General features: G+C 58.3%; 1 protein-coding gene across 1 annotated transcript; it reads left to right on the top strand.

The window, feature by feature from the left end:
• The first annotated feature begins 666 nt into the window (after positions 1–666).
• Positions 667–11,066, top strand: LOC123372835 (killer cell lectin-like receptor subfamily G member 1). The gene is made up of 6 exons (XM_045021342.1): positions 667–758; positions 1,385–1,492; positions 2,441–2,527; positions 2,955–3,103; positions 5,234–5,337; positions 10,865–11,066. Exons 1-6 carry the CDS (start codon positions 683–685, stop codon positions 11,064–11,066), a joined length of 726 nt encoding a protein of 241 aa, XP_044877277.1. The 5' UTR covers positions 667–682.
• The last annotated feature ends 246 nt before the right edge of the window (positions 11,067–11,312 follow it).

Below are 11,312 nucleotides of genomic sequence, written 5' to 3' on the forward strand. Positions count from 1 at the left end.
CCCCTCGCCAGGGCTGAGCCGGGCACTGAGCCCCGATGGGCAGGGCTGAGCCAGGCTCCCCCTCGCCAGGGCCGGGCCGGGCCCAGGGCCCCGATGGGCAGGGCTGCAGCCAGCTCCCGGCTCACTTTCTCCTGCCCTGGCCCTGTTCCCCTCAGTCCTGGGCACGTCGAGGGGCCCCTGAGCATGAGGCCTGTGGCAGTGGTGGCCGGGGGCAGGAAGGCCGCCCACGACACATCTGTCTGTCCTTGCAGGGCCACTGTCATGTGCTCCATGCATGAGCCGCCAGCCATGACAGGGGAAACCAGAGCCCGGGGGGTGTGTGCCGCATCACAGAGCAGCCAGGCACCAGCAAGGGGGGCTCTGGCGCCTTCGGGGCAGCTCTGTGTGGGGCTGGACCCATGGCCGTGCCCTGGCAGAGCAGCTGGAGCCCAGCGCGGCCAGCCTAGCCAGTGCCCAGGGCCCGGGCTCTGTGGGAGTCCCTGTCTCCCCAGCTGGGCAGGTCTCCGCTGGGACTGCCCCCCTGGGAGAGCTGCTAGGGCTGTGCCGAGCCGGCTGCCGCCCCCGCGCGCACTCGCCGGCCCAGCTGGCGTCTCTGGGGACGGAAACGTGCAGTGACACTTTCCATTTCACACCACGCCAGGCTGCGCGGGGGTGGGGTGCTGCCGTCCCAGTGGCAGGGAGCATGGCTGGAGCCCATGAGATGGCAGAGGGGGTCGTGTACGCCGACATCTCCTTCCCCCCACCTGCCCCGACAGCAGGTAACGGACCCCTCCCGCCTCTCAGAGGGCTAGGCCTGCGACAAAGGTGCTGGCGGCGTGGGGCGGGGACAGGGCGGCACTGGGGGGTCATTAAAGCTGGGGTCACAGCTAAGGGACCCTCACTCCAGAGACACACCACACACAGCCACCCTGCCCGTGAGACCGGCTGCTCTCGGAGCAGGGGCCAAGGTGCTGCGGATCTGACTCCTATTCCCAGCTCTGTGGCCCTGGGCGAGCTCCGGCCCCTCTCCCTGCCTGGGTTTCCAGGCTGCAGTGGTGGGGATGCTGAAGTGCTTCTCCCAGGGCCGAGGCACTGATGCCTGTGAAGCTGTGAGCTCCCTGGGGGGACAGCCAGAGCCAGGGAAGGGGCAAAACACCCTAGAGCAGAGACTCAACCACAGGGGATTCCCTGACAGGGCAGGCTGAGCTGGCAGCCCTCCCCCAACCTCACCCTGCCACACTGAGCCCCCCCAGGGATCTCCCCCCCGCCAGCAATCCATGTGCTGGGACCCAGGGAGAACCCACCATGCTGAGGCCTCCCAAAAGCTCCTCTAGTTGTTACCTGGGGGACTCTGCTGTGCTGAGCTCCCCGCAGCAGTGACCCAGCCGGACTCTCTCTCCTTTAGCCCTGCAGCGGCTCCCCTCATCATCCTGGCGGCGGGTGGCTCTCGGCCTGGCTCTCCTGTGCATCCTGCTCCTGGCAGCGCTGCTCGGCCTGGGCCTGCACCTGCACCGTGAGTATGGGCAGCGGCCAGTCACTGCAGCACCTGCCCCACATGGCCCAGGGGGGTCAGGATCCTGCTCGGAGCCAGGGCCAGCTGGGTGCTGGGGTGGGAGCTGTGCAAAGGTTCCCAGAGAACTAGCCCGGGGCAAGTAGCCACAAAGCAGCTGCATGGGATAGCCAGCTTCTGGCCTCCTCCCTCAGCCCCTCGAGAGGGGGAGCTCTCACCAGCTGCTGCCTGGGCTGCAGGGTGGCAGATGAAATTCAATACAACCAATGCAAAGTTGTGCCCAGAGAAAGGAGTCACTCGAACCCCTCCGCCAAACCTGCTCAGCACAGCACTGTGCCTGCAAAACATCCGCTGCGAAAGGCCCTGGCTGGAGAATTCTCCAGTGCCATCGTACAGCGCAGCGGGATGCTGGTACTGCGCGGTCAGAGGGTGTTCAGAGACCAGTCACCGCGGGGCGAGCTTGCCCTCAGGAGAGGCTGAAAGGCCGAGCCTGGGCGGGGTACGGAGGAGAGGCCTGAGGGGGACAAAGGGGCCCAGACTAACCTGCCGGGTAGGGATGGGACACTGGGAACGTCTCTTCTCCCTGGCTCATAACACGGGGGCAAGGGCCCAGCCAGGGGGTCAGAGGCAACAAACCTGAAACAGACAAGGAAACACCTTTGACGTGTACCTGGGGAACTCCCTGCCCCATGACACACTGAGCCCAATAGCTCAGCAGGAACCAGATGAGGGTTAAGCATTGCGTGGCTAACGCGGGCGCCCAGCGCTCCAGCAGAGAGGAGACGAGCTTTGAGATGGGATGTAATCCCTGTGACCGCAGGGCCTGAGCCCAGCCCTAACCGGCAGGGTGGGGGAACTCCCTGTCCTGTCCCCTGTCTAGGCGGCCAGGCTAGAGGGGCCCCTGGGCCGAGCCAGGCTGGCAGTTCCTGTGTTCATAGTCTGCAACTTTAGGGCGAGTGGGGAGCTGTGCCCTGAAGCTGAGGAGCATGGAGCAGAGCCTCGAGCACAGGCTGCAGCAGCAGGAGAGGTTCCTGGCAGGTACGCGAGTGAGGCAGGGTCCTGGGAAAGGCTTGGGGAGGGTCTCGCCGTCCCCCAGAGTCAGCCCGGCTCCCAGCCCTGTAGGAGTGGGGAGCCCAGAGTCCTTCCCCACTGGCTTTGGGCACCATCAACCTAGGCCTCGTGTCTAGCACTCCAGCACGCCCCCACCCCACCCCACCCCACCCCCAGCTGTGCCTGGCTGCTCACCACCTCCTGGGCAGGAAGCAGCACCAAGCCCTCAACGGCCTGAGAGCCAGAGCGCTGGGAGACCCCCCTGGCTCATCCCAGGACCCCCGATCCGCTGTGGGATCCTGGGGTGGGGCCCTCCGTGGCTGAGGCAGGGCAGTATGCACCCCAGGGCTGGGGCAGAGGCAGGTCTGGAGCCCAGCTGTAGCATGGGCTGGGCTCCCTGGTTTTCTCCACACAGGGCGGTGCCGGTTCTGCCCAGCCGGCTGGCTCGGGGACGCTGGGAAGTGCTATTACTTCTCTTCGGCCAAGAGGGACTGGGCCAAGAGCAAAGAGGATTGCTGCTCCCGCGGCGCCCAGCTCGTCACCGTCAGAGCCAACGCCACGCTGGTGAGTGCTCGGCGCGAGGGCCAGGCCAGCTGCACCGTGGGGCCATGGACTGAGGTGCTGCCCAAACCTGCTCCTGGCCCTGCACCCAGCCACCCTCCCCTCCCCGGCCACGGTGCTGAATGCCGGGAGGAGCCGGCAAAGGGAGTACAGGCCCCTGCCCCACACTTTCCGGGGCAAGGCCTAGTGCAGGGAGGAGGCGTCTGGCACTGGGCTGGCAGGTTGTTGGCAGATTTCATTGGTCACCCGGCACAGAGGATTTTGCCTTTGCCAGTGTAATTCCAGCATGTAGACAGAGGGGGCGTCCTTCCCGCACGGGGTGATGGGAGATCTCCAGGGAACACTCACATGCCACAGCGAGCAGAGCAGGCTCAGCAGGAGGCGCTCTCCCTGCACAGTCAGGGCTGCGCTGGGGGTGCTGCAGTGCAGAGCAGGCTCAGCAGGAGGCGCTCTCCCTGCACAGTCAGGGCTGCGCTGGGGGTGCTGCAGTGCAGAGCAGGCTCAGCAGGAGGCGCTCTCCCTGCACAGTCAGGGCTGCGCTGGGGGTGCTGCAGTGCAGAGCAGGCTCAGCAGGAGGCGCTCTCCCTGCACAGTCAGGGCTGCGCTGGGGGGTGCTGCGGTGCAGGGGGCTCAGCAGGAGGCGCTCTCCCTGCACAGTCAGGGCTGCGCTGGGGGGTGCTGCAGTGCAGAGCAGGCTCAGCAGGAGGCACTCTCCCTGCACAGTCAGGGCTGCGCTGGGGGTGCTGCAGTGCAGAGCAGGCTCAGCAGGAGGCGCTCTCCCTGCACAGTCAGGGCTGCGCTGGGGGTGCTGCAGTGCAGAGCAGGCTCAGCAGGAGGCGCTCTCCCTGCACAGTCAGGGCTGCGCTGGGGGGTGCTGCGGTGCAGGGGGCTCAGCAGGAGGCACTCTCCCTGCACAGTCAGGGCTGCGCTGGGGGTGCTGCAGGGCAGGGCTCAGCAGGAGGCGCTCTCCCTGCACAGTCAGGGCTGCGCTGGGGGGTGCTGCAGTGCAGGGCAGGGCTCAGCAGGAGGCGCTCTCCCTGCACAGTCAGGGCTGCGCTGGGGGTGCTGCAGTGCAGAGCAGGCTCAGCAGGAGGCGCTCTCCCTGCACAGTCAGGGCTGCGCTGGGGGTGCTGCAGTGCAGAGCAGGCTCAGCAGGAGGCGCTCTCCCTGCACAGTCAGGGCTGCGCTGGGGGTGCTGCGGTGCAGGGGGCTCAGCAGGAGGCGCTCTCCCTGCACAGTCAGGGCTGCGCTGGGGGTGCTGCGGTGCAGGGGGCTCAGCAGGAGGCGCTCTCCCTGCACAGTCAGGGCTGCGCTGGGGGGTGCTGCAGTGCAGGGCAGGGCTCAGCAGGAGGCGCTCTCCCTGCACAGTCAGGGCTGCGCTGGGGGTGCTGCGGTGCAGGGAGCAGGGGGGTCAGCAGGAGGCGCTCTCCCTGCAGTCAGGGCTGCGCTGGGGGGCGCTGCAGTGCAGGGCAGGGCTCAGCAGGAGGCGCTCTCCCTGCACAGTCAGGGCTGCATTCTGATACCGGGCAAACCCACGTCCGGTTCTGTCCCAGCTCTGGCCAGGAGACAACGCAGCCCAAAAGAGGCGTCGGTATAAACCGGGCGAGTGGGCTCCCTGCGTGGGGCGCTCCCAGGAGGGTGCTGGCCCGTGGGAGTCACTGCTGGCCCAGCAGAGCACCGGGGGCACGGTGCTGCTAGAGGTGCCGTTCAGACACACAGTCAAGGCACCGACGGCCGTGCCCAGTGCAGGCGGCGTGAGAAGCACAGAGGCGCTGGGTATTTGCCCAAACCCCATTGTTGCCACTAGCTTAGTAACAATGGTGGCTCCTGGCAGCAGGGCCGGCGTCCTTCCCTGCAGACAGAGCCCTGCTTCTCCCAGCCTGCTGGGCTTGGGCCCGAGACCACGGCTGCTCACCAGGCAGATGGGTGGTCTGTGCAGGCGGGCACTGCCCACACCTCGCGCCAGTGAGAGCGAGCTGCCCCTGGGACTGCGCCTGTCCACTCGTCCACACTGCTCTGCCCGCAGCTGCTTGGGCTGCTTAGTGCAGCATGTGCGTGTGCACACGTGTGTGAGTATGTGCACGCGTGTGACAGGGAGCTGGGGCTCACACTCACCGGCTCCGTGTGCGGCAGGCCTTCCTGCAGCGCGTGTCCAAGAGCAACACGTTCCACATTGGGCTGAAGAAGGAACGTGCCGGGCTTGACTGGAAGTGGGTGGACGGCTCCGCACTGAACAGGTAAGCCCCAGGCCTCGGCCCCAGGGCCCTCCCCTACCAGGGCTGCCAAGAGAACTGCCCCCTGGGGCCTCCTCCAGGACCCTGGGGTGCTGGGACGTTCCCACGGCTCCGGGGAGCTGAGGACAATCCAGGCAGAGGAGCTGTACGCAGCCAGCTCTCCTCAGCTCCCCCACCCCCCCGCCTGCTACGCAGGCTGCACAGACCTCCCCCCCCCGCCCCACACACATCCCCTCCGCGCTCAGGGAGGGGCTGGGAGCAGGGTCTCCAACAGGTTGTAGCTGATCCCTGGGGGCTCCCCTCACCTCCTGTCCTGCCTGAGCTGCGCCAACATGGTGGATTTGTTTGCACCCCCAGGTGCCCCCATCCTACAGCTGGCACCAGGAGGGGCAGTGCCCGCCTTGCCCATGGCCTCAGCCAGGCTGCAGCAGAGCCAGACCAGACTAGATAGGCCCATGGGCTCATGGTTTGTGATGGTGCGGTTCTGGCGGGACCCAACTGAGGTGCCAATTCAGGACCAATTGCTCAGAGCAGGGCAGTCACAGCCCCAAGCTGGGGTTTTTCCACCTCTAAGGCAAACCAAACCAGCCAGACACAGAGGACTTTGGTCTCACCCCACTGGCTAACCACAAGTGTCACAAGTGATTCCCTTAGACACTCCAGTTTCCCAGTATCACCACCAGTGCCACTCGTTATGGGGACGAATGGTTATGAAAACCAACACCCCAATAAAAGAAAACGGTTCTCTTGATCCCAAAGAATCAAGCCCCAGACCCAGGTCAATATACACATCAGATCTTACCCACAAATCACGCTGTTGCCAATCCTTTAGAATCTAAAATCTAAAGGTTTATTTACAAAGGGAAAAAGGTAGAGATGAGAGCTAGAATTGGTTAAGTGGAATCAATCACATACAGTGATGGCAAAGTTCTTAGTTCAGGCTTGTAGCAGTGATGGAGTAAACTGCAGGTTCAAATCAAGTCTCTGGAGCATCCCCCGCTGGGATGGGTCATTCAGTCCTTTGTTCAGAGCTTCAGTTTGTAGCAAAGTCCCTCCAGAGGTAAGAAGCAGGATTGAAGACAAGATGGAGATGAGGCATCAGCCTTTTATAGAAGCAGCAAAGAATCCTGTGGCACCTTATAGACTAACAGATGTTTTTGCAGCATGAGCTTTCGTGGGTGAATACCCACTTCTTCGGATACTTGCATCCAAAGAAGTGGGTATTCACCCACGAAAGCTCATGCTGCAAAAACATCTGTTAGTCTATAAGGTGCCACAGGATTCTTTGCTGCTTCTACAGAACCAGACTAACACGGCCACCCCTCTGATACTTGACAGCCTTTTATAGTCTCTTTTCCAGGTATAAGAACCTCTGTCCTTACTGTGGAAAATTACAGCAAAATGGAGTCTGGAGTCACATGGGCCAGTCCCTGCACTTTGCTGAGTCACAAGGCGTGTTGCCTTCTCTCCATGGGTCAATTGTGTAGCTGATGGTCCTTAATGGGCCATCAAGCAGGCCAGGAGGCAGAGCTAACACCAACTTGTCTGGAATGTTTCCCAGAAGCACAGCACAAAGTTGAAATACAGACAGAACAGAGCCAATACTTATAACTTCAACTAAAAATGATACATGCACCCAGACAGCAAAATCATAACCAGCAACCCATAGCCTGGTCTTAGACACCTTATATGACCCCCTTTACATAAGATTTGGTGCCACTGCAGGACCTTGGTTGCAACCATGTTCTATATGGTCCCAGTTCATATCAACGTCACACCCCCAACGCAAAATTGATGCAGGAAGGGATGACAAAACATCACTGACTGCATCCCAAGAGCCCCCTTTCCTTGGGTCTGTCTCACTACAGCTAGTGTTGGGCTAGAGGCCGTACCAGCGTATAACCGAAATGGTTTACCAAAGTCATGTTCAATAATATGATTGAATCTCTTTACAAACTCAGGGTAAAACTTGGTTTGAACAACAGTGGATTGGATCTGCTTTTGCTTAAGAAAAGTTATTGGCTGATGGGGTGGGCTCTCTGTGCTAACAGCTATTAGCAAGTCTTTCTTCTCCCTGCCAGCCAGGTAATTTGCATCAACACAACACCAGTTTTTAACTTCTTAGCTGCTACCAATTCCAAGGCTGGACTCTGTCTTACAGAGATACCACACAAATCCAAAGCGTCTGAGGGTGAGCGTTTGCTGGCTTTCCCCTGCATCCATAAAACTGTTCTGCTCTGAAACACCAGTAACTGAATCTGTCCTTAGACCCTGAAGCACAGACTGCTCACTCCCAGAATCAGTCTGGAGACAGTCCTGTCCCAACACCATGGTCTTCCCAACAAGCTGGCCACACACAGCCACGTGGTTATAGGGCTGCTCAATTTTCTTAACAGCTCTTACTCCATCTGAGACCTTTTCAAAGCTGCCCACACTGGATCTCTCAAAAGGGAAGTCAGTGAATCCATTTAGAACAGAAAATGTCTGGCTGTTAGGAACTGAAACTTCCTTGATTAAATCGCTTTCACACCCTTCAGTTGCAGCAAACTGCTTGCACAGGCTACCATGAGGATTCCTTTCCCTATGAGCTTCTCTAAGCAGCAATTCACCCCTCAGAAATTCTGCCCTTACCCTCTTCACCCAGGGCTTGCTCTAAAGGAAACACTTCCCTGAGCAACCACAGACTCTTTCTGGGTCTCACTTACATTCAGAATCACCTCAGGCCCATCAGGCAGATTCCTACACAATCCCCTTTCAGGCAAACTCACAGACTTTCTAGATAACAGGTTAGAAGCACTCTCCTTCCCTTAGTCACACACAAGCTCAGGAATCTTTCCCTTCTTGCTACAAGTTGTCAAACTGTCAGTAGGTAACACAATTAAATCACCTTTCTGCTCTCCTTGTGCCCTGGCTAGGGTATCACCCTGATCAGACAGAGTTGCTACACCCTTTTCCAACCACACATTAGCAACTGGCAAAATACAAGCACCAGAATTGTCTGTTCTTTGGGATTTTGCTAAGACACTAACTGGATGCAACCTAGTCACAGGGCCATTCTCCCCAGTGGACACAAATTTAGGACCATTCCCTTCCTGGGCTTTAGCTGTATCCACAACCAACTCTGAGACAACTGCACTATTCTCAACCATCACAGGCTGAAAGGCCCCTTCTGTCTGCTCCACAGACACAGAAGAGCCGGAGACACATTCTCCTTCACCAGACACACAGCTTGGGATCTCATTTCCCTTGTCCCAGCACACAGGGCTGTTCACAGACAACTGCTTGGAGACCAAGGTAGCTCCCTCCATAGGCAAGTCAATACCCCTGACAGAGACAGGCACATTCCCTTCACTGTCACATTTCTCCTCACAGGAAACAGGTAAGGGATAAGGACACTCATCTTCCACTATCCCTGTCTGCCCAAACTGCTGATTGGACAAAGCCATCAGCTCACAAGGCTGCCCAGGCTCCTTCAAACTTTCCTTACCAGGCACATTGCCACTCCCAACAGATAAGCTGCTGCTTTTTTCACTACACTGAGCTACTTCCAGCAAATCACAGTTACCCATTTCAGGTTCCCCTTTACAAGCTGTACTAGCCACCAATCTATTACCCATTACAGATCTACCCTCTCCTTCCTCAGTTAGGGCTTCCACCTGACCATTTACTTTAATTTGCTCCTGAGAAACATTTCCCTCACCAATGAGATCTTTCTGCTCTTGATCTAACTCCAGATTCACTTCTGAGACATCAGACAGACATTCAGAAACTCCATTCACAGACACACTGCTTTCTTGCACAGACAAACAGCTATTACCCACCAGGTTAGAATCCCCTCTCCATAGCCATAGCAAAACTGGTTAAACACAGAAAACAGCCCAGAGTAATACCACATATCAACACAGTTATAAACTGGATTGTCAAGAGGATAAAGTTTCTGCTGTTCTTCCCTTGCTTTTTTGACTTGGAGCTGAAGTCTGGCAGTTTCTTGTTGCATCTTGTGAGTTTCCTGTTGCATCTTGTGAGTCTCCTGTTCAGCAGCCAGCAGCTCCAGACGCCCCTTACGAGCTTTTTCTTCTCTCTTAGCAGCCTCTTTCTCTCAGCAGCTTCTTTCTCCAGCTGGGCCAAGGCTTGCTTCTCTTTCATTCAAATTTCTGCCAGTTTTTGCTCATGTTCAAGCTGCAGGCTGTCCATCAGGGCTTGCAGTTTCATTGCTTTTGCTGATGCTTTCTGGCTCATGGTCACTGATCTTTAACCAACCAAACTCTCAATCCCAAATTTCAAATTTGGATAGCGTGGGGTTCTGGCCCAAAGCTTAATTGACCTGGTTGTGTGGATCCAAGCACGACTACACCACTGTGACGATGCGGTTCTGGCGGGACCCAACTGAGGTGCCAATTCAGGACCAATTGCTCAAACAGGGCAGTCACAGCCCTAGGCTGGGGTTTTTCCACCTCTAAGGCAAACCAAACCAGTCAGACAAAGAGGACTTCGGTTCCACCCCACTGGCTAACCACAAGTCACACAAGCAATTTCCTTAGACACTCCAGTCTCCCAGTATCACCACCAGTGCCACTCGTCCTGGGGATGAATGGTTATGAAAACCAACACCCCAATAAAAGAGTTGGTTAAATGAAATCAATTACATACAGTAATGGCAAAGTTCTTGGTTCAGGCTTGTAGCAGTGATGGAGTAAACTGCAGGTTCAAATCAAGTCTCTGGAACATCACCCGCTGGGATGGGTCATTCAGTCCTTTGTTCAGAGCTTCAGTTTGTAGCAAAGTCCCTCCACAGGTAAGAAGCAGGATTGAAGACAAGATGGAGGAGATACAGCTGCCTTTTATAGCATTTTCCAGGTGTAAGAACCTCTTTGTCCTTACTGTGGAAAATTACAGCAAAATGGAGTCTGGAGTCACATGGGCAAGTCCCTACATACTTTGCTGAGTTACAATGTGTATCTGCCTCCTCTCCATGGGTCAGTTGTGTAGCTGATGGTCCTTAATGGGCCATCAAGCAGGCCAGGCAGAGCTAACACCAACTTGTCTGGGGTGTCACCCAGAAGCACAGAACAAGTTTGAAATACAGACAGTATAGAGCCAATAGTCATAACTTCAACTACAAAATGACACATGCACACAGACAGCATAATCATAACCAGCAACCCAGAACCTGGTCTTAGACACCTTAGATGACCCCCTTTACGTAAGATTTGGTGCCACTGCAGGACCTTGGTTGTTGCAACCATGTTCTGTATGGTCCCAGATTATATCAATAACATCACATGGTTCTCATGACCAAGAGGGCTCCCAGGGACAATCCCCTCGGATACCCTGCTGCTGCCTCCTGGGGGCCCAGGGGGCCCCTGAGCTGCAGTTTGCATCTGGTTTCTGGTGCCCCAGCCCAGGTCTGTCAGAGCCCCTGTGTGATGGAGGGTTGGGTGTTGCCCCCAGGGATCTCCATGACGGAGGCCCCAGGATACGTCCTGACGTTGCAGTCGCTGACGCTGCCTGTTGTGTTCTCTCTGCCCAGGCTCTTCCCAGTGATGCGCTCCACCGCCTCCTACCTGGCCTGTGGGAGGGTGTCGGGCCGAGGGCTGTCGGGCGGGTCGTGCACAGACCCCTGCCGCTGGATCTGTGAGCAGAGTGCCCTCACCTTGCAGTGGGGCCTCGGCTCTGCCCCTCCCACTTTCCTGTGGGGGAACACGACCTACACCTGCATCGATCCGCAGTGAGAGCGGCCGAGGGCCCAGCCCCGGGACCCTGCCCCTGGTGACCTGCTCCCCTCTACTCCCAGTCCTCCTCCCCTCAGGACCCCGGTGACCCATACGCCCCCACCCCCGGGAGCCTGCCGCACTGTCTCCCCTCCCCAGACTGCCCCCCCCAGGAAGCCTGCTGCCCAGGTCCAGACCCCCCAACGAAGGCCCCACACTCCTGCCTCCCCAGGTCCCCCGCTGCCCAGGACATGCCCTGCAGCATGT

Source organism: Mauremys mutica, chromosome 6 (assembly GCF_020497125.1).
Source record: "Mauremys mutica isolate MM-2020 ecotype Southern chromosome 6, ASM2049712v1, whole genome shotgun sequence".
NCBI lineage: Eukaryota > Metazoa > Chordata > Testudines > Geoemydidae > Mauremys > Mauremys mutica.

What these genes read in the sequence shown, in the direction of transcription:
- LOC123372835 (XM_045021342.1), top strand. Translation starts at nt 683, where the DNA reads ATGGCTGGAGCCCATGAGATGGCAGAGGGGGTCGTGTACGCCGACATC. An exon ending in GCAGGAGAGGTTCCTGGCAG is followed by an intron (nt 2,528 to 2,954) that starts GTACGCGAGTGA and finishes TTCTCCACACAG; the next exon opens with GGCGGTGCCGGTTCTGCCCA. An exon ending in GACGGCTCCGCACTGAACAG is followed by an intron (nt 5,338 to 10,864) that starts GTAAGCCCCAGG and finishes CTCTCTGCCCAG; the next exon opens with GCTCTTCCCAGTGATGCGCT.